The sequence below is a fragment of the Pezoporus wallicus genome, unplaced genomic scaffold (genome assembly GCF_028554395.1).
Source record: "Pezoporus wallicus isolate ANWC-B61680 ecotype Strahan unplaced genomic scaffold, APGP_CSIRO_Pwel_v1 contig_8006, whole genome shotgun sequence".
NCBI classification, from domain to species: domain Eukaryota; kingdom Metazoa; phylum Chordata; class Aves; order Psittaciformes; family Psittacidae; genus Pezoporus; species Pezoporus wallicus.
Genome location: NW_026635487.1, coordinates 528,401 through 554,813, shown reverse-complemented (window position 1 = coordinate 554,813; position 26,413 = coordinate 528,401). Strand labels below are relative to the sequence as shown.

The window sequence follows — 26,413 nt, the reverse complement described above, 5'->3', positions numbered from 1 at the left end:
AAGTTGGGCTTGACTTCAGCTTGAGTTTTATCCAGAAGGCATCATTTTGCTGAAGAGGGGCATTTAGTTCTGCAGCGATGAACTTTTACACCTGTATCCTCTCCTCATGATGGGGAGTCATGTTTGACAATGGTGCATTGCTCATTCAGGGGTCAGGTGCACTGACTTTACCATCTGTGGAGAGCCAGGTTTTACTGCTATTTCTTCCAACCATGCAGTAAATCTGGAGCTTGCTAAATGTTTAAAAGATTGCTCTTATGACTAAGACACAATGGAAGATGAAAACACAGGAACTCAGCACAGGTTTGTAGAGGACCAGAGGACAACCTGTGGTGTTTGCCTAATCTAACTCAAATAAGGATGATTACGTTACAGTGCCTTTAAAGTTACCACTTAGCCTTTAGAATATGCTTCTGTGTAGCATTTTTAATAGAAGCAGGGCATGTAGAAGTGATTTCTGCTTCAACTGCAAACGGTGTATTTAGCAGTATTCTCAAATGATATTACTTGACTGCACAGTTCACGGTGTCTCAATGCAGTGGCTGAGAATTGTGTAATTTGCATCAGGAAAAGGGAATTTTTGGGAGCTCTGAGATCAGAACTCTTTGTTTCTGATACGTCTGCTCTTGGGCTGCTGCTTGTTTCTTTGTGATTTGGGTTTTGTTATTTCTTTCTTCCACTCCCACCCTGCTTTTTGTCATTTGTCTCTTGTTTCGTTTTCATTGGCCTTGGGCATTAGTAGAGAAGCTCTTCAGAGATAGAACTTGTTTTAAAGAAATACTGTCATAAAGCACTTCTTGCTTTTAGTATTGCATCATTCGGACTTGGAATGGGATGGAAAACCTCAGTGGCAAGGGGATTTGGGAGGGAAATTATATGGAAGTGATGAAGAGTTCTGATGAAGTGTAGAGAAGCGGGCTGTATTCCTGAGCAAGGGGATAGGGCTTCTTTCAAAGGAACCTACATGGAGTCAATCTCTACCTGTGAGAAAGGAGAAAGCTCATTTCCCATAGCCCCTGTTAGGAGGGTGTGTAGTGGTGACTCTAGATCTGAAGATTTAGCTTTCCTGTGTATGGTGCTTTTACTTGTGTCTTGAACAAATGAACTTCCCTGATTGCTGGGGCAGAACTGTGGGAGCCTTCAGCTCCTTCCTTTCAACTGCAAAAGTTTGTGTTAGATCTGGAAGTTTTAATTAAATCTAGTAGGGTCATAGAAAGAAATCTTTATTTTATCTATTGCTTGATTATAGGACTTAACCCTCCCTGTCAGTCATTCTGATTTGAGGTAGAAGTAAGTTATCTTGGGAAAGAAAAGGTCTTTGCTTCAACTGTTTGTTATCTGAGCCACTGAGACTCATAGCGGATGATGTCAAGGATGAGATATTTACACTGATAAGAGGGATGAGATGCTTCACACTGATCAGAGGGATGCAGAGGAACTCTTACTATTGAACTTTTACTGTGTGTTTTTCCAGGACTTTCTATCGGTTTGAAGCAGTTTGGGATAGCTCCTTGCATAACTCCCTTCTCCTCAACCGAGTGACACCATATGGAGAGAAGATATATATGACCCTTTCTGCTTACCTGGAGGTTAGAGATCTGTGCCTTCCTTTCTGCTTGTGACTCAAGTATAACATTGAGACAGCAGACAGTGTGTACCTGAGATAAATACTGACTGGTCTAAATGATCTTTGAATCCTGAGGCCAGGGAAAGTCTTTATTCATTTTCTGAGAGCAGGGTGGAAGAGTTTATTCACAGTTAAAGTGCTACAGATGTCAAGGTATTACTGCCTCACAACAAATGTGAAATGAATCTGGTGATCTCCTTCTCTTTCTGTGCCTCATTTTCTCTATCTTTGGATCTGAAAATCCATTGAAATCAGCAAACACTGCTATGTAAGTACTACTAGTACTAAAACACTGGCCTAGCTTTTGGCTTTCCATGCGAGACACTGTTGCCTTGTGTAGTACTTCACCCACAAGATGCATCAAGTGCTTTGACAGTTCTGTTTCATGGGAACACATAAGAAAACCCTTCACCAAAGACCCAAACAAGAACGAGTTTCATAAAGCTGTCCCACTGAAAGAGGGAAGCAGTGTAACTTGGCTTAGTTGTCTGCAACCACTCATTCATTGCTGTTCTTTCTCTTAGCTTGACCATTGCATCCAGCCTGCTGTTATAACAAAGGATGTCTGTATGGTGTTTTACTCTCGAGATGCCAAGATCTCCCCACCACGATCACTGCGCAATCTCTTTGGTAGTGGCTACTCCAAATCTCCAGATTCGTAAGTTCAGTGGCCAGTTTGGGTATCCATGTTTTATGTCAGTGTACTACGGTTTTTCTCTTAGAGGGCATGGGGAGAATGCAGCTTTGTTTCTTTTATTTCTTCCTTGAAATCCCCCCTAGTTCTAGTTCTCCAGTCTGGTTTTGGACATTCATTCTTGAATTTATTTCAGTGAAGGTCTGATGGCTTCTTTCTTTACTGAGCCCTTTTTCAACCTTTTGACAGAACAGTTGGGAAGAGATCCGTTTTTCAGGCTTGTACATAGATGATCCTGATCTGGAATTTACTGCAGTAAAGTGGCTCCTTGCTGAGTCAAATTGGTGGTGGGGAGGAGCATGGGGGAATGCCACTTGCAGTCTGTTCTGGCTATTTTATGTCAAGATTAGAATTCAGATGTAGTTCTAACTTACAACTATACCTAAAGTTCTAATTTGGGGACCTCTTAACTAAAGCTAATGCACTTTGTATCTGAAATTAAGAGTTCTTTTTCCCCTCTGTTTTCTTGTGAATAGCAATCGTGTAACCGGGATCTATGAACTAAGTTTATGCAAAATGGCAGACACAGGAAGTCCAGGTAAGCAGTGACTGGATGTTTGAGTGACAAGTATGAAATACTGCAGAAAATTCCATAGGCAGAATGGAGTAAACACTTCTGCCCCGATGGGAAGCAGTTCCTGTGTTTCACAGGAGCAGTGGAACATTGCCGTTCCATTAAAAAAACTTATGCAGGCTTTTATTTTCCACTCGGGTCTGTGTTTTACCATTGGTGAACCAAGGATTCGCCCATAACTTTACATTTTCTGACATGGGTATATAAGGGAACTGGGCACGTGCCTGAGTCAGACTTAGAGGGCATAGTACATGGCTCATAACTAGCACAGGTGAGACTTTGTATTTGCAGCAGTAGTTTTCTCTTGGTCCTCATAACTGATATCTGATGCAAGCTTGATAACTTGGAAGAAATGTAGTTCATGTAGTATCAATATATTTTTCCTTTAAGACCTAGCAATCGAAGTTCTTTTGTTTACTTAGACTGAACAGGAGTTTGCCTTATATCCTGGTCAGTAGAAATGATCTGAATGAAGAAAGCTGGAAGAAATCAAATCTCTTTGGAATGTGTGACTGCTGTTAATGGCATCATTGCCGTGTTTATTTCCAGCCCAACAGCAGAAGTGTTGGCTCTTCACAGATTGCTAATTGGTAGTGTGTGTTAGTGGCATCCCTCAGACTGTTTTTAACGTGTCTGATGTTGTTTCTTGCTGCTCAGGAATGCAGAGGAGGAGGAGGAAAGTCCTGGATACATCTGTGGCTTATGTGCGAGGAGAGGAGAACCTGGCGGGTTGGAGGCCCAGGGGTGACAGCCTCATTCTTGAGCATCAGTGGGAACTGGAGAAACTGGAGTTGCTGCATGAGGTGAGTAAAGAGATGGGGAAGTGGAAGAGAAAGCAGAACTGTAGCTTTGAATTTGCCTTTGATCTTCTGAGCTGAATGAGTTCCCAGGTGGCAGTTTGTTCCCAAAGTCAAGACTGAAGTAAATTCTCTAACAGAGAAGATAGAAAGTGTGTGGCTGGCTGCTGAATAGAATCTTCAGCTCAGAATCAAAGTGTGTTCAATTTCTAGTGCTATTGTAAACTCTATAAATGCTTACTGGTGTGACTCTTGAAAGAATGCCTAAGAATTCAGTTCCTGTAAAGTAGGCAACATCCTGGAGCAGATGACACTGATTTCTTTTCTTATCAGGTGGAAAAAACCCGACACTTCCTTCTGCTTCGTGAAAAGCTTGGTGACAGCATCCCCAAGTCTCTGAGTGACTCACTGTCTCCCAGTCTGAGCAGTGGAACCCTCAGTACCTCCACCAGCATTTCCTCACAGATTTCGACTACAACATTTGAGAGTGCTGTGACGCCCAGTGAGAGCAGTGGCTATGACTCAGCAGACATAGAGAGCCTGGTGGATCGGGAGAAAGAGCTGGCCACCAAGGTATAACATGAGAAAAACATCATGAGTCTAACCTGGGATGCCAAAGATGATTAAACGTTAATGATGAGCTTCCCAGCATGGCAGATATCCAGTATTGTGAGAGCTTCATTTTAATGGGAAATGATCTGTTCTCAGCAGCCAATGCTGGTGGCTCAGTTTGTGCTATGGCTGTACCTCATCCCCCTTCATTAGTAGTTCTGTAAATGAAACATTCTAATTTATCCTTTTTATCCTGTTTATCCCTTCAAGAGCTGCCAAGTTTGTCTTGGCAAAGGGCCTCTTGTGTTTGAATTTCTCTGAAAACCTAAATGTAAAATCTTTTTCTATGTGTTGTTTGTTTTCCTTCCCCACTTCAGTGTCTGCAGCTTCTCACTCACACTTTCAATCGGGAATTTAACCAGGTGTACAACAGCATCAGTGATTGTAAGGTAAATGTTTCATGCAATACAATGCATTGTATTTGTAGTACAATAGCAATATGTTTGTAGTTTGTGGAATCTGATTCTGTGAAGAGACAAAACACTTCATAGTCATTTCTTTATTTTCAGTCTGCTGGGAGCATTTGGCTATTCAGCATCAGGAATTGCATATTCCTGCAATTCATACTGCAGGAATTAGAAATGGTGTGAAGTTGGGCTATATATATCCTCCAGTTTATTAGCAGGTTGGAAGTGCACTGTATTTCCCTACATACGCTTTCCTGATCTAAAAGGGTAAATCGGCTTTTTAAACTCTGTGGGTACAGGGAACTCCAAGTTGCAAACTAGATAATCTGATACGCTGTTGAGGAAGTCAGGGTGTGAATAATAAGTAGTTTAGGACATTAATAACAAGCTGTGCCATTGTATTTTCACCCAGGATAGGTTTATGATGGTTGTGTGTGGAACTTTGACTAGCAAGTGAGGAAACAGCTGATAGAAATACCTTCTATTATCTGAGCCTCCCGCATGCTCAGTGCCATGTTCTAGTCTGGACCGTACCAGCTACCAAAACCCACCCCTCTAATATGTTGCCTGTATTTGTCCTTGTAGTTGTCAGATATTTCCCCCATCGGGCGGGACCCCTCTGTGTCGAGTTTCAGCAGTGCCACCCTCACACCTTCATCTACCTGCCCCTCTCTGGTGGATTCAAGATGCAATTCAATCGACCAGAAGTAAGTATAGGGTATTCATAGAAGCACGTTACCTCTCAGTGCTTCACAAACCTCTTTGCTATGCTTTGATTTATTTTAATCCCTCCTTTCCTTTTCCCTGCTTTCAGGTGTTTCTCTGTACAGCCCCCTTCCTTTATCTTCTCCAATCACTGCACAATTATTTTTCCCCATTTTGTTCTTTTGAAGTGTTTTTTCCTTGTGTGAAAGAACAGTCAGATGGGTGGCATTCCGGTGACTAGTGCAACATCACTGTGCAGAGTCCACAAGTTTTATTCAGAGCTCTGTTAAAAAGGCCTACTAACAACAACCCAGAATAAACCAGTTTGGCCGATAATCTCTGTTTGTGTGTCTCAGCTGTATCTAGAGAAGATGTTTTTCATTAAATTGGGACTAATTACTTGGTGAAAGATGTGATTTGTACCTTCTCAACCTGACATCCCTGAGGGGAGGAGTGCTGATGAAGCAGCACATTTTACATGAAACCGTAGTAAATTGGGCAAGAGAAACAAGGGAGAAGTAGTGGGGAAACAATTTATTGGTAGTTACTTGAAGTTTTATTCCATAGACTTCAAGGAAGTGCTATCTGATACTGTACAAAAGGATCCCAGTGTCGTACAAAACTGGAAGATGAAACTTGTAAGACAGGCGAGGCTGTAGATGCACTTTAAATTCCATTGTTGCATTCAGTTGGTTTATTATGATTTACTTCTCTTTCTCCACTCTTATTTTTAAGAACACCAGAAGCAAATTCTCGTGCCTCCAGTCCCTGTCATGAGGTGGAACAGTTCCAGCTAATTCCTACGGTAGAAACTTCCTATCTTGCCAGAGCTGGAAAGAATGAATTCTTAAACCTTGTTCCTGATATCGAGGAAATCAGACCAGGGTGAGTTTTCTGTTGTGTGGCCATGGCTTCCTGAGAGCTGCCATAAGGGCTTTCTGAGATTTGTAGGGTTTTATGCCCCATTTGAGGGAGTTAAATTAAACAAGTGATAGCAGAACTGCAGAGTCCTTTATGATAGAAGCAGGATTAATGAGGGTCATATTAATATCTCTGCAGCATTCACTCCCTGCATCTACTTCATAAACAGGATTTTCACTGACTTGAATATAATGTCTGCTATCACCAAAACCATGGCTGAAGCTCACTGAAGTAGAGATCTTTGTGGCTTCTTCTTTCTGTCAGACTTTTGCATAGGTATTGAAGACAAAATTCAGTGTGCTATAGAACTTCTTCGTAGTACTGTTTGTAGACAAAACATAGTAAGGACCAAGTGCCTTGCACAGTGTTTTGCAGTTTGGTGTCTTACTTAGGGGAAAATGTATTCTTGTTTATCTGTGGGTTTGTTTTTTCCAGCTCTGTGGTCTCAAAGAAGGGATACCTCCACTTCAAAGAGCCACTCTCCAGCTCCTGGGCCAAGCACTTTGTGGTGGTTCGCCGTCCCTATGTTTTCATTTACAACAGTGACAAAGATCCTGTAGAAAGAGGAATCATAAACTTATCCACAGCTCAGGTGGAATACAGTGAGGATCAGCAGGCAATGGTCAAGGTCAGTCTGCAGCTATCCTTTATTTACCCATAGAGCTGGAATGTTATGGGTAGTAGCACATCCATACAATCCTGTGTGTCATCTCTGATCCAAGGAAAATGCATCTGTGTCTTGGACAGTGGCTGGTATCAGATGATTCTGGCCACAAAGGCCCAGTTTGTTCAGGATTTCTTCTGTTTTGGACACAGTTGCACAAGAGATTAAACAAGCTGCTGTTACACATCGTATTTTGCTTTTATGAACGTAGGAACTACATCACCCTGTATGCCTGGGTTTTGTAGTCTTGTTTCTGTGGTGTTTTGGGGTTGTGTGTTTTGTTTGTTTGTGTAGAAGGAAAACCCCAAAGCAACACACACAAGCATCTTGCAAGGAATCAAATTAACTTCACTGGTCCATCTCAGCTCTTAAAGTCCATACTTACGAGTTAACACTATAATTTGTAGAAGATGTCCTATCTGATTGACTAATAACATCCTGGAAATGACCAGTGAAAGAAGTTAGGTCTTGTGGTGTTCAGGAATGTGCCACAGCAAACTTTCCCTCAGAGAGGGAGTGCGCATCATGTGCTTGTAGTCTTCAGTAATTTAAATTGTCCTTAATATTCCAGACACCCAACACATTTGGTGTATGCACAAAGCATCGTGGGGTCCTGCTTCAGGCCATCAATGACAAAGACATGAATGACTGGTTATATGCCTTCAATCCACTTCTTGCTGGCACAATACGGTAAGAGGCAGCTCACGGGCAGACGGTGCTGCAGAGCACAAAGACAGTGAGAGAGTCATAAGCAGGAGGCTGAGAGTTTGCCACAGAATTTAACCTTGCTTACTCTGGATTTGGTGGGTGAACTGAAGGGGAAAGGGGGGGAACAAAGGGAAAATCAAACCAAACAAGCCCTGTACTTCAGAAATGCAGTGGCTGTTGCTTTGCCTTGTGACATTCCTAGCAGATGTATCCAGTTTGAACATGGGTGGTAAACTTCATGCAGTACTGTGTGTGGAGGCCACATAATGGTTTCCTTATAGGGCTGTTTTACACAATTCTCAGGCTTCTTACTCCCTCTGTGCAGGCAGGTCTGGGATGAGAACCAAAGCAGAAATCCTCATTTCCTTCCCTTTTCTTGAACTTCTCTAGGAGCTGTTCCTTTAACACGGGTCACAGACATCCCCTGCTTGCTGGAGAGGTCTCACTACACTAGAGGAGCTCTTCCTTTTAGTTAAAAGTAGCTAAAAACTGAACTATTTTTGTACAGCATCAGATAATTTCTTAACAGTCCAGTCCTTAGAAGATCCTGTCTTCCTTTAAAGGAGCATGGCAGAAGAGTGAGAAGCCTTTCTCATTACAGCCCTTGATATGTTTTGCTTATGGGATAAACTAGGACTATATAGAAGGATTTAAGAAAAAGGTGGACAAAGTGGGGAGGGAAGAGCAATAAACTTGCAGAACTCAACAAATACTTCTTTATTTCTTTCCTCTGCAGGTCAAAACTGGCTCGAAGACGCACGGGCCAGCTCAAGTACTGAGTCCATGTAATGTTCTCATCTGTTCTCCCTAACTCACCTTCCGATAGATGAAGTGTTACCTCGCATTTTCTCTTTGTGATTCTTGACAGTTTCTCTTGTATGTAATCCTGTGGCTTAACATCCCCTCCCCTCCCTTCCCACCTCCTTCAGCACATTTCCTAGGTATTCTAACTGTACCTTGTTTCTTTTCACTTGTACTGAGGATCGTACCTAGTAGCATGTGGCCAAACTAAAAGGGAAAGAAAAAAAAAAAAAAGAAAAAAAAATGAAGTGATTTATGCACGACTCTAAAAAGAAAAAAAAAATTATTTATTTTAAATTCTAACAATTGTTTTCCCATTTCCAACTGACCTTTCGGAGTCTGTCCCACTGTCCATTGTTGTCTGTCCGGACTGCTGCAGGGTTTCACTCAGTTTGTGACTTGGCAGTAGTCATTGGTTCCCTCAGGGCAACGTTCTAATGCCAGGGAAAGAGAAATTCTTCTATGTAGACATTACCCAGGGAGGAACTGCAATAGCTCCTCAGGCTTTCTGGATCCAGCCTCTTATTTAAACTCTGTTGAAAGCTGATATTGGACAAATCTATCTGGGCAGACTGGATTTTGGACTTGGTGCAAGCTTTTAGTTTCCAGGGTCCATCAGGTTAGGCATGAGCTGGAAAAGGATAGGGAACAAACCAAGAGGGGCTGGCTAGAATAATCTGCCTTTAGACTCTTGCAGGGTTGCAGGGGAGCAGTGCTTGGCTTTAACTCTTTCCCAGAACACTGACACTCACTACTCTGCCACTGAACTGAGCCGAGGAGACAGAACTTGTGCTGATACGAGGAAAAATAAAGCACATCGATCAAATATTAGATAGAATCCCTAAGGTTTTAGATGCTCAGCCTCATATTTGGCAGATGGAGAGTGTTAAGTGGAAATGGAAGTGTGGTTGTTCCCTAGAGCCCTTTCAGGAGAGCACCGCAGGAGGGCAGTGTCTCCTCTTCTGCTTTTGGTCCTGACTGCAGAGTTCCTGGAGCAAGAGCAGTCATCAACTCTCTTGGAAGGGATGTGTGGTTGTCATTGGTATGTTGGGATAGATTGCGGCATCGTTCCGCAAGGCCTGCTTCATGCATGTGTCTCTTATCTGCAATACTCTGATGACATCCCATCTGTTCATGGGGAAAGCGTCCTCTGTCTACAGAATACTTTCTAGACCTAGCACTTACAATATTCTCCAGAGAACAGCAGGACACTTTCACTTCCTTTTGGAACAACTGTTGAATGTCTTCTAATTTCCCTGCTACAATTTTAAAGAGCTAAACCCCCCTCGTTAGTTTTAACTTCAGAATCGATCCTCCCTGGAGGACAGCTCAGGAGGACTCTGGTCCTGGGCAGTGGGTGTGATAATAGGCTTCTTGTTGATCAGCTGGGTAGTGTTAGTTCTTGACCTACAGTGTAAGTTCTTGCGGGCAAGGTTTTGGTCCTTGCCCCAGTAGAAGAAGGCAGAATGAGTTTCCTTTCTGAGAAGTGAACTCATCTTCCTTAGTTAGGTTTTCAGGGAGGTTGGGAGGAGTGGTGGTTTCTTTCACTGTGTTTCAGACTGCTGTGCTATACTTTATTGACTGCCCTGGGCATTGACAGGGCTGGCTGTGATCCTGGGGGATGGACGGGGATTTCATCCTGAGGTTCTGACCTCTGAAGGCAGAGGTAAAAGAGTTTTGTTCCACTATTACAGTAGGCACATCTAGGTACACTCCAGCTCAAGAAGGTCATTTGGATTCAGCTTACTCATCACAGCTTAGAAATTCTGTGGCCAAAAGTGGACGTGGGACTGGCATCAGCTGAGCAGTTTCTAGCTTTATGGGGTTTTCATTCTCCAGTAAAGTGCAATGAATGCATGAGACCTCCTAACAGCATGGTTGGCAAAGGAGCAGGGAGATGGAGTCTGACACTTTCTAGGACATATCTTTATATATCTCGAGATAGTACTCAAGCTAAATCGTGCTCGTGCCATCTCCTGTGGTCCTCAGATTTATTTCAGAACTGGAAGCCAGAGTGAAGGAGCATCCTGGGGACCCAGGAGCATAATAGGGATTTAATTTCCTTTTCTTTTATTTTCCTTCTGGTTTTGTCTTGTTTAATTGTGTGTGACTTAACACAGTGATGCTATTCCTTTGTTATGCAATGGACGATAATGCACTTCCAGTGTGTGGATACATCAGATTTGTCAGTGCTGCAGGAGGGCTCCTCAAGCTGGAGCTAAGCCGATCTCAAGAATTAGGTTAATTTTAAGCACTAAAGTTGTTGCTGCCATCACCACTGCATGTAATGAAGGTGGAACCAGTTTGAGGAGGCAGTGATTTAGGTGGTGGCATTTTGTGACACACTTGAGAGCATTTTAAGTTTTGTCTTTTTCTTTTAACTAGAAGAAAACTAGTTCGCTAAGTCTTTGCTTTGGAGAAGACAGAAAATGAACTAAGGAGATAGAGGCATTGCATAGAAACACGATTAAGGGATCTTCCTTTAAAAGCAGGAAGAGACAGAGGCTTATTTTATACAGAGCTGGAAGTGGTACAGCTGTGTTGCATAAATGTTACTCTTCTACCTAAAGACTGCAAGCAGCTTCTGGTGACTTGATGTCCCTGTGGATAACAGATCATCAGAAGAGAAGAATTCTATTTTTAAGCATTAGTATCTCTTAAGGCTGCATAATCTGTGACTGAAGTTTTTTGTTGTGTGGAGTTCAAATGGGCATTACTGTTTTCAGGTCTGACAAAGGCATACAGTTAGAGTTTCTCACCAATTACGGAAGCCTACATTGAGACATCAGTTTCCCTGCTTAAAACTGGACTGAAATCAATTCAAGTTTTCTTTAGAAGGATAATGAAGCAAAAGATTTCCATTTACTTTAAAGCTTCTTTAGCCCAAAATGTTAGACATTTCTTTCTAGAAGCAGAGCAAGAAGGGGAAAACTAAGTCCTAAGCTGCCTTCTCTTGGCATTTAGAAGTGCACTCTTGGTTACCTACTGCATGTACGTGAAGTCCTGGAGTCAGACAGCTCTTGGGGCTCACCCTCTGGAGACAAGACATCATGCCATGGGCCTGCCAACCCACTCGGCATAAGCACTCGTAGGTGTTCTTGGAGAGGATGAGTGCAACACTGTGCTGTGTTTTAGGGTTTTATGTTCCTCGCTGAAAAGAACAGAATTGCCCTTTTTTGTCCATTGAAAATCATGTCATTGATGTTGGGGCTTCCTGGATATTTTAAAGCTAAGCTAAACCTCCTATACTGTTTTTTAGAAATGCACTTTAAGTACCTTTTCAGAGAAGATTCCTGTATTCTGGGATGCAGAAGGGAAGGCAATACTGTTTCCAGACCACTAAGAAAGGGGTTTTTTTGGTCAGTGTCCAACAGTCCTTATTACTGATTCACAAGGTGTTTCAAAGCAAAGACTTCACTTTTTGCTGCTTGTACCTAATTTACAGGGATTTAATTTTATGTAATGTATTGTATATTTATACATCTGTAATTAATTGCACATTAGATAACCGGATTAGCTTTGGTATAACACCCATTGGTACTATACAATCAACTAATACAGCCTATGCCTATGCATCTTTCTGGTACTCTTGCAGAGTCTTAAGTTTTGTGTTAGTTTATACCATGGTGGGTGTTTTTGTTGAAGATGCAGCTGTGAACGTGCTGCTGGAAGGAAGGATACTGCTGCTGCTCTGGATGGTTTGCTGAATGTACTTCAAAATGGGTCTCTTAACGTGTGCGTTGCATCTCTCCATTGTAGTTAACCCCAATATGTGGTCTGAACTATACTGTATGTAGCAGGAATGTATTAATTTTGTGCTTCCTTGTTTAAAAACATCAGCTGTTCAAGAACAGGATTGACTTATTTTTTGTTCAGAAGGCCATTTATGCGTTCTAAGTATTTGAAATCAAAACTAGTCCAGCCCGAACCAGACGGTTGTGTCCAATGTTATTTGGAATGGTTTTTATATCAACAGGATCAGCTGTGTATTCGGAAAACTGAGGGTGTGGAGGTCATAAGTCTTCAATTCTTGATGTTGCCAAGTTATTGGCCTGATCCTGAGCAGCACTGAACTACCTCTTGCCTGCCCTGAAACCAGGGGTTAGAAGCAGAGGGAGTCTTGAATGCCCAGCACTTCCCAGGATCAGGTCTTGATTTTCCACTCTGCTTGTTCATACTTCATGTGCAGTTGATTAAGGTTCTTGCATTTGGACATTAGCCATGGTGTTGCACTCACATACACACTTTTAATTGCAGTCCTCATTCCCCTGTTTGATCTCTCTGTACACAAGGTATACAAGGGATATGCTGTGTAAGTGGCCTTCTTGAACAAAAAGCTCTTTGCAAACTGATTTCATCCCAGCGAAGGAGTGTATCAGCAACACTGTACATTAATTTCAGGTTTTCATTTTCTTATTTTATTTTGTAAATATATCTGAGATTTGGAGCTTGAGTATACAAAATGTAAATATAGTTCATGTATTTGTACTAATTCTGATCCATTTGCTGTATAGCCTTAGGTGTGCAACGCAGATATCTAACTGTGTATGGTAACCTTGCACCACTGAATTGTTAGTGAACGAGGTGAAACAATAAAGGTACAACCAGTGCATTAGCAGATACAACGTGTGCTCCTTTTATTATGATTTAATTGCCAGCATCTTCCATCGATGAGTTGTTTTCAAAACCTGTCCTGAACAAGGTTAGGCTTTTATGAAAAGAAAATTGTTTTGGCTCTTGCTGAGAAAGATGAGAGAATTTATTGTTCCTCATCCTTTTCCCTTTGGATTTATTGTTCCTCATCCTTTTCCCTTTGGATTTATTGTTCCTCATCCTTTTCCCTTTGTGTTATGCAGAATTTTGGACGCTTTCAAAAGCTTCTTTTGCTTCAGAGATAAAACTGTCACAGAGCTGCCAGTGCTCAACATGACCATTAAAGATGACAGGAGGATGAAATGAAACCACCAAAATGTAACAGCAGAGTCTAAGGCACCAGCTCTGTGGACAGAGGTGTGTCAGGGAATCCTCAGGAATCACCTGTGTCTTGGTCTGCAAGTGGAAAATTCCTTCACTTTTAAAAGTCATGGTGAGGAAGCTGCACAGGGCATTCCCAGAGCATTGAAGGGCCCAAAGAAGGGGCCACTGCCTGATGTCAAACACCTCTCATAACTGCAGAACAGCTCCTTGATGGCAAAATGCTGATACTGGGCTGCTGGCTGGATCTGTTCTTTATCTGAAAAGCTGTCACAAAGCTGCTGGCTTCTTGCTGCTGCTGTTGATTCCTTATTTCTTTCCCAATTCAGCACGTGAGTAACTGTTAACTTTTCTGGTTGCTCTTCTGAAAGCTTGCTTGATACGTCAGGGAAGCCACTGCCTATTCTACTGCATTCGGGTTCATTCTCACCCACAAATGGTGGATTCCCCAACACTGGATATTTAAGATTCAGCTGGACAGGGTGCTGAGACATACAGCTTAGGTCATCCTTGCTGAAAGGGTTGGACCAGGTGATCTTTGAGGTCCCTTCCGACCTGGGATTCTACAATGCTATGATTTACTCTAAGTGCCCAAAAATAAGGTGAATCCAAACCTTTACTGCCAGTCTTTATGTTCAGAATATACCTTGAATAGAAAGTAAAGATGCTTAAAGTGTGGATTTGCCTTGGTGGTGCATCTGACCCCAGCAGTGCTCAAGGCCAGGCTGGACGGGGCTTGGAGCAACGGGCTCTAGCAGAAGGTGTCCCTGACGGTGCCATGGAGTTGGAACCGGATGAGTTTTACGTTCCCTTCCAACCCAAACCCTGCCATGATCCTTTCTTCTCTCAAACCCCATTTCAGTCTCCCGCCCTGCTGACAGGGGCAGGTTTCTTTCCTGTTGCCCCAATTCTAGGTCACACAAGGACGGATGGAGAGCTGGGACCGCGCTCCGACCGCGACACCCCGGCAATGGAGCTCTGTGCCCCCAGCACGGCCGAGCCCGAACGCGCGGGGCCGCGAAGCGCGCCGCTCCCGCCACCACCCCGCCCGCACGCTGCCCCTTTAAGAGGGCGGGGCCACCGCCCCATCGGCCCATGGTTGGGGGGCGGGGCTCTCCGGAAGAGCCAATGGGCGTGCGCCGCTGCAGCCCGCCCCGCCCACGCGGCTGAGGGCCCGCCGGGCTCCGTCCCGCCTCAGGCCGAGCCCCGGGAGCCGCCGCCGCCGCCGCCATGGCCCAGTGAGTGCGGGCGGGGGGAGCCGAGGGGCGGCCTTGAGGGGTCCCCGCTGCCCGCCCCGGGCCGGTTCCGTGTCTCGGAAGGAGGAGGAGGGTGGGCGGCGGGGGGGGCTGAGGGGCGCTGAGGAGAGTGGGCTGGGAGGTTTCCTGGGAGAACCCGGGAGCGGTCGGGTGTGAAGCGGTGCCTGCGGGGCAGGAAACACGGTCCTGACCCGGGGAACAGGAGGGGACGGGTTGGGTTTCGCTGTCCCTTGCAAGCTGAATGGGGCAGCCTGTAGCAGGATGTCCCGTTTCCCTCTTTCTTTGCTTCCCCCCCCCTTGAATCCGAAAGCAGATGTCCGTGGTGTCCAGACGCGGTGTTCTAGTGTGGAGTGTAGAGCTGCGTGCAGCAGTGACGCGTTACAGCCGCTCACTTCACTCTGCTGCAGTGCTGTGGTTGGTTTCTCTCGGTGTTTAGGAAGAGCTGAAGCAGGTACATGTTGGCGTCTGCCTGCTGGGCTGACTGGGAGCCACAAGATCTCTTGCTGTAATAACCTAGAGTCAATTCACAGTGTGCTGCAGCCTGACGGTATCTCCTAGTGCTAATGAGACTTTATATCACTGCTAATGACACTTACCTGGCTCTTTTCGTCTTCCACATTCCAGAGCTGACATTGCTTTGATTGGACTGGCCGTGATGGGTCAAAACCTGATATTGAACATGAACGACCGTGGCTTCGTGGTAAGCAAAGGAAACCATTGTTGAGAAAGGCAGACTTGGGGCTGGAACTGAGCGTTTTGTTCCTTGTGTGTTATTTCCTCCTCTTAGCTATAGCCTAGGCTGTCCTTTGTCCTGTTTCCAGGGAAAAAGGGCAGTGCAGGCCTGTATTCCACTGGCCACCCGGTGTGTTAGTTATGTATGGTTTTGTCCTGAAGTTTGCTTTGGGCTTGGCCATTACTTGTAACTTCCCAAGGCACTGGCAGACACGCTGCAGCTTCATCCCTCTGCTCTGTGTCTTTAGGGAAGGTAGAAGTGGGAGAGTACATGATGTTGAACCTTGCTTTTGAAGCCTGAGCTAAAGGAACTGTTCTGTTGGCAGCTTTAACTTGTCTTCTTGCTCTCCCAGGTCTGTGCTTTTAACAGGACGGTTTCCAAAGTGGATGACTTTCTGGCCAATGAAGCCAAAGGTACCAAAGTGATCGGTGCACACAGCCTGGAAGAGATGGTCTCCAAGCTAAAGAAGCCCCGTCGCATTATCTTGCTGGTGAAGGCTGGAACTGCAGTGGATGACTTCATCAATAAATTGGTGAGGCGGGCATGTGACTTCTTGCTGTCTTTTGGAGATGTTTCCTCTGGAAACATCATCACTAAAGAGGGTTTGAAATCGTGGAGAAAAACAAAATGCTGATTTCCCTTTGACAGGTGCCGTTGCTGGAGACTGGAGACATCATAATTGATGGTGGGAACTCTGAGTATAGAGATACCACGGTAAGTGTGCTTTCTGCCTGTAGCAGATGAATAAAATACACGTGATTCTTTCTGCTCTGATTGTCAGAATGGTCAGGCAATAAGATGTCATCTCCCCTCTGCTCAGGGAAGGCCAGACTGAGTTACCTCTGCAAAACCGAACTATGCAGCTTATTAAGCTGCAGCTCTTACAGCAGTTAAGAACCGTTCTATAAGTATACTTTTATGGAGTTGCCCACATTACCAATAATGTTTTTATTGTCATCCTTTAAGGAGTGAAGGCCATTAGAAAATTTCCTCTTATAATGTTAAAGAGTTTTCAGGAAGATTTGAAAAGGACAGTTCTAGATTTGTTGTTTTATCTCCATCCTACATGGCCATGGGACAATCCAGTGAGACAGAACTGCTGGTTTGGCTGTCTTGGTAATGGAAACAGCAGAGTGATTCTCTGTTTTTCGTTTTAAAAAACCCTAAAACAAAGGCCTGCTTGTGATCAGGCTGTAACTACAAGAAGTTATGTTGCGTATCTGGGATGCTTACATGAAAATACTGCATTCAAATCGGTACTTGTGAATTTTAAAAGGGGGGCTGCTATTAGTCTTTCTGCCTTGGCATTCTGCTCTTGCATAAGTGAGCTGGCCAAGCCAGAGTCAAAACCAGGCAGTAAATGAGGATTAACACTCCGGGGGCTTGCAGCTCCTCTTGGGGATCTCAGCCTGTGCTTCTCTCCCACTCAGGGAGTTAGTTTCCCTTAAAAGTTGTCCACGCTTGCACCTTTGCTCTGTAATGAACTCAGCAACTCCACCTTGAGCCTAATCTGCCTCCCCCACGGAAGCATTACCTGACAGTGAATTCTGAGCCCTTTTCAGCCTCAGTACTGCTCTTTTCTGTCTGGTGCTTATAAGGACTTCTTTTTCTCAGCATGCCTCTTTTGCAAGGATCCGTATCAAAGCAACAGGAAGTTTCCTAATGCTCACTTTGGTGTGTGTGCAAGCTTTCTCTGAGGTTGTCTTCTAGCACGTCCAAAGCAGAATTGAAAGCCTGATTTTAGGTCTGAATTACTAACCCTCATTTGTAAGGGTTAGTAAAGTACTGAAAGAAATTAAATAATGCTGCTCTGCTCTTTGTTCCAGAGACGTTGTAGGGAACTACGGGCAAAGGGCATCCTGTTTGTCGGAAGTGGTGTTAGTGGTGGAGAGGAGGGTGCCAGATACGGTCCTTCACTCATGCCAGGAGGAGCCAAAGAAGCCTGGTAAGCATGAGCTGGTATATTCTCTTCAGAGTGGTCTGCAACAGTTGTCTTCTATTCACATTGAGAGCTGAGGGAGGGAGGAGGGTGTGGGTGTGGAGAGAACAAGATATGTTGCCATCTCACTTCCTCAAGGCTCAAGATTTCTCAACCTAGCTGGAGTCGTGGGGCCCTGCTGAGCTTTCATGGCAGGCAGAACAAAGGCAGGTTTTTCTCCCAGCAATCCACAGGCACAAGTAATACCTACATAAATCTGGAGGGAGAAATGTGTGCTTACATTTTAAACAAGTACTATTTCTTGATTGTGATTTTCCTTTTGATCCCCTATGGACTTGGAAAGCTGTTAACAATGAAACAGGCAGCAGCAAACACCCCTGCAGTCACACACATCAAAGGAAGCTTCAGAACGTGTTTGTACTATTGAATGCTTTATTTTTTAGCAAGTTTCTGCCATGCTGCCATGCTGTTTTGTACTCATGGGACTGTAAAGGACCGTACATCAATGTTCATATTAGGGTTTATCCCTGGCTGCCCATTCTCTCTGTAAATGTGGAATGAAAAGGCATGCCCAGGCTTTACCTGAGCTGTAGAATCTCTTAAGTCCCTGTCCGTTTGCGTTAGCATTTCATACCAGTATCAGCCTGTTCAAATTTGATGGCTCAAATCCAGAGACAACATAACAGTGATCTACTGTGTGATCATCTCTTTGACGTGACAGCTCAGTAAAGACAGCTTCTCTTTGCCACCCTTACCTGAATATTGCCCCCCTAACCGTCCCCCAGCACCTGCAACCCATGTGCCACCCAGGCTCCTTTCCCAGTGATCGCTTTAGCTTGGCATTCTATTGCTGTCCTGTTGGGTAGGCAGTTTACTACTCCTGGGAGCTTGTCCATGCCAAAAGGTCCTAATTCCTGCAGTAATGCAGAGAGCTGTATCCTGACTTGCATTCATGGAGTTTCTTCCCTCCTTTCCTCCAGGTCACCCTGGATTTTTCTTGTGGCTATAGAACAGAAAGGGTTACCTTTTATTTGACGTTGCTGTGTGGTTGGTATCAGCCTACCAGCACACCCTCACCCCAGGCTGCCTGTTGGCAGGTTACAGAAAGCTGTATCATACCAATGGATTGTTTTACACTTCTTTTGGTGTTTGTGTCCTCTGCCTGTGTGCTGAGGCATATTATTTCTCCCCACAGGCCCCACATCAAGACCATATTTCAAAGCATTGCTGCTAAAGTGGGATCTGGGGAGCCTTGTTGTGACTGGGTAAATATTTATTTGATACTGTCCTTAACTTGTGGTTAGATCCATGCTTAGGTTGTTGAAATGTACATGTGTTTGTTCTTAATAAAACCAGAAACATCAGTGGGTTGATTTTCTGGCTGTGTTCAACTCAGATCTACCATCTCTGATAATTTAGCCCATACAATGGAAAGACGTGCTGGGGGAGCTAGATGGATCTGTGACTCGGTGTTTTCAGTTAGTGCTGGGTTTCCTTCCTTCCTTCCTTCAGGCAGATGGAAGCCAGAGGCAGGTATGAAATGCTGCACATGGCGACAGCGCTGTTGCTGATGGCATTTTTGATGTTTCCTGACAGGTTGGAGATGAGGGTGCTGGACACTTTGTGAAGATGGTGCACAATGGGATTGAATATGGAGACATGCAGCTGATCTGCGAGGCCTATCACCTGATGAAAGATGTGCTGGGCATGGAGCATGATGAGATGTCCACGGTGAGCTGTAGTTTGTAGTGTCTTGCACCTTGAGCCATGGTGGCTGCCTGCTGTTGAGGGAGGCAGCTGGGCGTGGGTAAACCTGCTGTATATACATGAAGTCTGTTTTTCTGACATGTCTTCTGCACTTTTCCTCCGCTTCCAGGTATTTCAGGAATGGAATAAGACAGAGCTGGACTCTTTCCTGATTGAAATCACTGCCAATATTCTCAAATTCAAAGACAGTGATGGCAAGTACCTCCTCCCAAAGATCAAGGACAGTGCTGGCCAAAAAGGGACAGGGAAGTGGACAGCAATTTCTGCCCTGGAGTACGGAGTCCCTGTCACACTCATAGGTAACCGGTTCCTTGATCTGCCCTTGTCTTTCCTACCTGCATGTTACGAGCATGGTAATAGGTAACCTCAGAAACGAGCCCATGCTAGGGCTTGGTGCAGAGAAGCAGCTCTTCTCCCTGTAGCAGTTGCAGTCTTGCTGCCCTTGAGACCTGTTACTGGCTTTTTTTGCTGGGCTTTTTTACCTTATTACCCTCAAATGTCAGTGCCACTGTTACCATGCCTTTGTCCATAGTATCTTCACAGTACTGACCATGACTTGGTGATGTGTTGTGCTTGAAGTGTCGTGGTAGATTGATGGCATTAATCAATGAGTCCATCTCAATAATCCTCCACCTCATCTGCTACTCCAAAGCCCATCAGAGCCTTGGAAATGTTAAAAATTAAGAAAAAAGGCAGGACAGCCTCAAAACCCCATTGCTTGGCCACTGCTTAATAAGTACTTAGATGTTTCTTAAAGGCATAAGGATTGTTTTTCAACTGTCTACATAAGTCTTCTGTTTCTATGTTTCAGTACAACTTGGCTAACCCAGCATTAGTGTGACTAAACAGGAACACGAGGGCAGGGCTGCAGTATGGTTTTGAAGCATAGACTAATTATTTGAGGAGAGTGGCAGTTTTTCCACCACAGCAGTTGATTGTGGTGTTTCTTTATACGCTTGGAGTGCTGCTGGTTTTTTGTTTTGTGGCAAATAAAGCTTTTGATCCAAAGCCAAGCTAATGATGGAAATGTATTTTGTAATGGCTTTGAATTATATCCCTAAAGTGTGAGAACTTACCTGCTCATGCACGTATCTAACAGTTGTGTGAACTAAACTTTATCTTTATGGCCTCTGAATGGGATTGTGACACAGCAGTAGTAATACATCTGCAACACATTTAGAGTGCTTTCTTGCCACAGGTCCAGTGTAGTCTTTCCTGTTGAATAAATAAGATGACTTGACAGGTTCTTTGCTCTCAGATTGGCTTTACTTTTCACTCTTTCACTACCTCTTTTTCCTTTGCCTTAGCTGGTCAAGTCCTTTTGCATTACAAAACTACAAAATACAAATATAGTTGCAGAAAACCTATATTCAGCAGGCTACGAGAGAGTAACTGCAGTAATAAGTATCAGAAATGTGCCTGTGTTCCAACAGCATACTTTTATACAGCACATTTTGTAAATGGCTTTACTATTTTACTACAGCTACAATATTTCAGTTCTAGGCTTGAAACAGTGTTTCTGACGTGTGCTCTGACTGTTCTTCCCTTTGGGGTTTTTGTGCAGGTTAAGGGTGGAGGAGACACTCCCTCCTCAGTGCTCTGCAGCACCAGCGGAGCTCTGTTGGGTAACGATGAGTTGATAGGAGCAGACGTGCAATAGCCCTTGTGCAAACATGGCTGCTCTTAGGGCAGCTGCTGTCTGGTCTGACTGCGCACTCATGATTTGCAGGCTTCTGGTAAAAGCAGAGTCATGCTGCTCCTGCTTTTTCCTGGTTTTCCCCCCCGCCCCCTACTTCTCGCCAGCGTAGAAGGAAGTTTATGCAGAAATGGAGAAGAGGCAGGTCTGATTTTCATACAACCTATTTATCCTACTGCAGGGAGCGTCCAGAATCTGGTGGAAACATTATTTGCTTGTCTTTTTATTTAGTTTTTCTGTGGGTTGGTTTTTGTTTGGTGGGGTTTGGTTTTCTGTTTGTTTGGGTTTTGTAATTCTTGACTCACTTAAAGGTAGAAGAAAAGTTCCCTGTGAAGACTACAATAACCTCGATTGCTTTCCTTCTATCAGAAGCTGGAAATGAAATTTCCACACACAACCCCTCCTACACACCCCCCCACAGCCCCCCATTTAACAATACCATCTTCAAACACAAATAAATACCACTTAAACCAGCATGATTAGGGATTGACTGAGCCAGATCAAGAGATTGGCATTCAGGCTTTCTGTTTAGGAGCTGAAGGTACTGCTTGGCTAAGTCTTTAGCCCTGATAAATGACATTTAGTAACCTACTTAGTGATGTTATAAAACTTTCTTATGGGCTTCTGAATACCAGTGGTGTGGGCCTACCAGATTAGTAAAACTTATTTCCTCTTGTAAGTTAACCAGCTGACTTATTCTTGGGTTTAATAGCTTTTATTTTGTGTGCATTTCAAAGCTGATCTAGTTAATGTGAATTGCCATTTATGCAACAACTTTTTATCTTCAAACAATACAATACTTGGTGAAGTCTTCAGCCTTGCCTGTCCCTAGACTGCAGCATAACTGTCTTTTATAGATAGGAAGAGATCTTAAAGTAAAGTCTTAAAATATCAAGAGCTGATGGAGATTCCTGAAGATAATTTTTCATGTGGATAACTTGTGATTTTTGTTCTTTATCATTTGAAAGCTGTATCAGTGAATGTATACCCAGGGGTTTTGCTGAGTGACAGTTTGGTCCCTCAGACATGCTATTGAAATAATTCAGTGTGCACCTCTTCCCATGTGACTGCTTCACTGTGTATGTGGCTCATTGTTCAGTGGTGCCTCTCACTGTGTGTTTGAGAACAAGCAGCTCAGACATTAACAGTGATGCTGAATTTTCTCCCCTTTTCTCCCCTTCTTAAGGTGAAGCTGTGTTTGCACGGTGCCTGTCGTCCCTCAAGGATGAGAGAGTACAGGCCAGTAAGCTGCTGCATGGGCCTAAAACAAAGCAGTTCAGTGGGAACAAGGAGGCCTTTCTGGAGGACATACGCAAGGTGAGGCATTGTGCTTGCCAGAGTGTGTATTACAGCTGCATATGAAAGCAGGTTTTGGGGTGCTGTAAGCCCTGGTGGGAGCTCTTATGTTCACATTTCATGACAGTTGGTTCCTGCTTTCAGCTGGCCCATGGTGCATGGTCTAGTGATGTCCACAAAGCTTAAAGTGACCAGTTCCTTTCCTGTCCAAGAATAGTCCTGAAGGAATTCAAGCCTAAGCCACAGTAGGCAGTAACAACTACCTGTGGTGCAGAGCTTACTTTTTTGCCCCTCAAGACTCTCATCTTTGTAATGAGGATGATGGCTTTTGACATGTCCCTGTTGAGAGCAAACTCTCCAACAATTAGAAAGGATATTTTGGTTCTCAGCTGGAATGTAGCCACACTCCTGATGAGATGTGGACTAACAGAACATGCAGGCTGTGAAGTTTCTCATTCTGCCTTGTGGAACTTCACTTGGAATGTGATTTATTTCTTTATGTTTTTTAGGCCCTGTATGCTTCCAAGATTATCTCGTATGCTCAAGGCTTCATGCTGCTGAGACAAGCAGCCAAAGAATTTGGCTGGACACTGAATTATGGTGGCATTGCACTGATGTGGAGGGGAGGCTGCATCATCAGAAGGTAATTAAGATGAGACGGTGATGTAGTTGCTGAGGGGAGGAGAGCAGGCAATTTCGGTCTAGCATCTCATAAACTACAAACCTAAAGGTTTTCTGGGAAAACCCATGGAGTTAATCTGTTGATAAGATACTGAGAGGCTGTGTTTAGATGGCACTGAAGGTTACCAGGTAAAGCCAATTTTCGGTTGGCTTTTTCTACTACTACAGATTTTCTTCAGTCTTTTGTTTGCATCTTTGTCCGTGTTTGGAATCTGAATCTGGCTGAGTCACATTTTGACACTGTAAGTTTTGGATTCTGGGCCTTTGTTAGAAGCGGTGAAATTTTATTCCTGGTTTACTTGTGTTCTGCCTAGTGTGTTCCTGGGAAAAATCAAAGATGCTTTTGATCGAAACCCTGAGCTCCAGAATTTGCTGTTGGATAATTTCTTTAAGACAGCTGTTGAAAACTGTCAGGTGAGTTCCTACTTCCTCAGCTGCTTTCCCAGGAGTTACCTTCACAAGTATATTTAGACTGAAAAATGAAAAGGTAGAGAACATCCTTGAAACCTATTTATGTTGCATCCTTAATCCAAAAGATCTCTAAACAATCCTTAAACTCTTTGGGATGGTATATTTGTATGCACATAATGTATGGGTGTAGGAATTCTTCATCTATGGCTTCAAGGTACCCTTGTTTAGTAGAAATTACCGGTCTTGGAGGATCAGGACAGGAAAAAATTGGAGCTGGTTGAAATGGATCAAGGAGGTTACAGTGAGGAGGCAGGCTGTACTGAGATCCAGATTAGAATGTTATCATATGTGAGGATTAGTGACCTGTCCTTGAAAAAATGCCTACCAAGGCCTCCTTCCTTGGTTTCTTCAGACAGTTGGAGAATGTTAGTTATAAACGAATGGGAAAAAGAAGGGGAGGGTTCATCACTGGAGCACTGGAGTGTATTCATACTGTCAACCTAAAGGTAATCCCGGGGGTGAATGAACACAGAGTCCTTGTTGTGTCATGGTTCTCTTTCATACTAGCCAGGCTACTATTAAGAGAATCGAGGTTGCCATTTTACTGTTACAGAAAAGCCTTGGGCAGAAATGTAGCAATTCCAAAGAACCACAGTGAGGAAAAATGTCTAGCCTGTGTGAACATTCTCATCGCTGCCCTGTCTTGGGTGCCTGCCATGCGCTTAGATGTCAGTTTTGCCAGAGTATAAAGCTCTGCTCTATTACCATTGTTTGCAGCAGCACCAAAATAACAGTGTTCCAGACACACTGTTCACTAGACCTAGGTCTGTCCAAACAGTGTCCTGGTTTGGATGGAGTCCAAAAGACTCCATCCGAAGAACTAAAACCAGATTATCTGCCCAACAAAGAAGTCATACATTATCAGTCATAATTCTTTTAACTAAAACTGAATATTCTGTGCAGGTTGTTAAATCAGATGTACAGTTAAATGAGGATTATCCACGTGTCTGTTGGAATATTGTTCTGACATCTTATGCCTTTGGGGAAGGCTTTTTGCTGTGCTTGATGAGAGGTTCTGAAAGTGCCTCAGAGTTTGCTCAATGTGTTCCTCACTGTGTTCATGTTTTTGGGACGCACTGACCATATTTATGTGAAACAACAGCATTCATGCTTGAGGATGTGGTTTGATTGCACATGGAGTGTATGTCTGCACCTTATTGTCCTCATTGTTAACTCTTTCTTTCTTGCTGCTATTTTGGATCAGCCTTTTTTATGTAAAATTGGGAATTTGCTCAGACTCGGTCATTAGATTTCGTATAATGTGAAACAGCAAATGCTGTGATACTAGAATAGTTCATAGCCTGCACATACCTCTGAGCAAGCTTCTGCCCCCGGCCCTTTTCCTCTCTTCCAGGACTCCTGGCGACGTGTGATCAGTACTGGAGTACAGATTGGCATCCCTATGCCCTGCTTCACCACAGCACTTTCTTTTTATGACGGATACAGGCATGAAATATTACCAGCTAACCTCATTCAGGTAGGTACCTGAAATAGTGTAGCAGGTCTTTTGGCTGCTGCAATACCATCATGTTGTTACTTAAATACTGGTCTAAGGGCCATGATGGTGATATGTCCTAATCACTTCATTGTAAAGGTAAAGGTATGGATTGCCTAATATAATTCTGCTAAACCTGGAATTCCTGGCAGTAAAATACTGTGAGACTGGAGATACTGGTATGACAGTGTCCAGCATGTGTTAGTGTTCCATTTTTGAACCAAGAGTAACATATCTTTGCATGAAAATCCTTTATAAAGAAGTATCTTTGAACCTTTGGATGTAAGTGCTTGGTTTTTAGATGAAATAATACATTTGTTTTTCTACAGAACACATAATTACTAGATATTAGTAACTGTTTCATTGCAGTGATTTTGATAATAATGAGAAAATAAGTTTGGCTGCTATAATATAGGAGTCAGATCTTATTTCTAGTATTTCTAGAGTCAAGTATCAGTAGGTACCACTTCTGGTACTCTTATGACTGTGATATTCATGTGCCTGTTTTGTGTGTGCTCTTATTCTAGGCTCAGCGTGATTACTTTGGTGCACATACGTACGAGTTGTTATCTAAGCCGGGTGCATTTATCCATACTAACTGGACAGGCCATGGAGGAAGTGTGTCCTCTTCTGCCTACAATGTGTAATAGAAATCATCCCTCTTGAAGCCAAGATACTGTAGATCTCAGACGTTCCTCCTAGAATATCACTTTTTACTGTACTGTGCTAGAATTTGTGTTTAGACACTTTTGTAATAACTTGTGGGTATATTTCATATATATATCTATATATATAACATAAGAAAGCTAAATAAATTAGCTTATAAATGCATTGAGGTGTTGTATTTCCGGTGCTGCTGGCCAAAACTGGCTAAAATGTCTTTATGCAGTATTTAATAGCATACACTTTATAACGATAATATTTTTATTGCATTATAGTGCATAAACTCATAGGGATCAAGATAGAGATGACTGTGTTCCCGTAGCTGATAAAGTGGAGACAGGCAGACAGCACAATGACACTGCACACGATGCCAGGGAGGTAAAGGCCTGGTTTGGTTGCTATTAAGGATGAATTCCTGGGCGCTCACCTGCACGCAGTCTTTCACACCGGGAGCTCCTTGTTCCCTGGTATGGAGTGGGATGGATCATGGAGACACTTGAATGCAGGTCAGGGTATTCCTGTCACCAAGTCAGTCTCCCTCCCAGCTCTGGTTCCCAGTTTTAGGCTCTGGCATAACCTGTTGCCATAGCTGTTTTCCCTAATCTCCCTGCTGCTTTTCCTCCTCTTCCCATGGGGCAGTTGAAGATAACCCTGCAAAACTGCCTGTGTTTTATATCCCCTTCCTGCAAGGCCGCTCCCATCTTCACACAGGAAAATTCACCGGGGTGCCGAATTTCTAAGCTAAATCTACCTTATTTCAGTTTAAAAACACCCCCCTGTGCTTTTTATTTTCCTTCATAACCTCTGAAGTGTTAAACTTTGTGCCGTGCACTGATTCTTGTATTTTTTGCTCCATTTATTCCTAAACCACCTACTTACTGCCTGAATACCTCTATAATTAGCTAAAGGTTACTTCAAAGCATCTGTTCTGC

At 43.6% G+C, this 26,413-nt stretch overlaps 2 protein-coding genes across 10 annotated transcripts in view; both read left to right on the top strand.

Moving 5' to 3' along the window:
* The window catches only part of KIF1B (kinesin family member 1B), a 95,307-nt gene extending 82,182 nt beyond the window's left edge, over positions 1 to 13,125 (top strand). For all 9 annotated transcript variants that reach the window (XM_057431707.1, XM_057431684.1, XM_057431643.1 and 6 more), the window contains 11 exons: positions 1,475 to 1,589; positions 2,152 to 2,285; positions 2,798 to 2,859; positions 3,553 to 3,698; positions 4,026 to 4,265; positions 4,622 to 4,693; positions 5,297 to 5,418; positions 6,152 to 6,301; positions 6,773 to 6,965; positions 7,573 to 7,691; positions 8,446 to 13,125. In XM_057431707.1, coding sequence (XP_057287690.1) covers positions 1,475 to 1,589; positions 2,152 to 2,285; positions 2,798 to 2,859; positions 3,553 to 3,698; positions 4,026 to 4,265; positions 4,622 to 4,693; positions 5,297 to 5,418; positions 6,152 to 6,301; positions 6,773 to 6,965; positions 7,573 to 7,691; positions 8,446 to 8,488 — 1,396 coding nt within the window. In that variant the 3' untranslated portion in view covers positions 8,489 to 13,125. The remainder of the gene's footprint in view (positions 1 to 1,474; positions 1,590 to 2,151; positions 2,286 to 2,797; positions 2,860 to 3,552; positions 3,699 to 4,025; positions 4,266 to 4,621; positions 4,694 to 5,296; positions 5,419 to 6,151; positions 6,302 to 6,772; positions 6,966 to 7,572; positions 7,692 to 8,445) is intronic.
* Positions 13,126 to 14,631: 1,506 nt separating this feature from the next.
* Positions 14,632 to 25,649, top strand: PGD (phosphogluconate dehydrogenase). The gene is made up of 13 exons (XM_057431733.1): positions 14,632 to 14,722; positions 15,365 to 15,440; positions 15,826 to 16,005; positions 16,122 to 16,187; positions 17,300 to 17,418; positions 18,608 to 18,677; positions 19,009 to 19,143; positions 19,289 to 19,478; positions 22,062 to 22,192; positions 22,681 to 22,814; positions 23,167 to 23,266; positions 24,678 to 24,800; positions 25,346 to 25,649. Exons 1-13 carry the CDS (start codon positions 14,715 to 14,717, stop codon positions 25,463 to 25,465), a joined length of 1,452 nt encoding a protein of 483 aa, XP_057287716.1. The 5' UTR covers positions 14,632 to 14,714; the 3' UTR covers positions 25,466 to 25,649.
* The last annotated feature ends 764 nt before the right edge of the window (positions 25,650 to 26,413 follow it).

Excerpts from the sequence above, each read along its gene's own strand:
- PGD (XM_057431733.1), top strand. Across the intron at positions 16,006-16,121 it reads ATGACTTCATCAATAAATTG|GTGCCGTTGCTGGAGACTGG; the intron begins GTGAGGCGGGCA and ends TCCCTTTGACAG. Across the intron at positions 24,801-25,345 it reads TACCAGCTAACCTCATTCAG|GCTCAGCGTGATTACTTTGG; the intron begins GTAGGTACCTGA and ends CTCTTATTCTAG.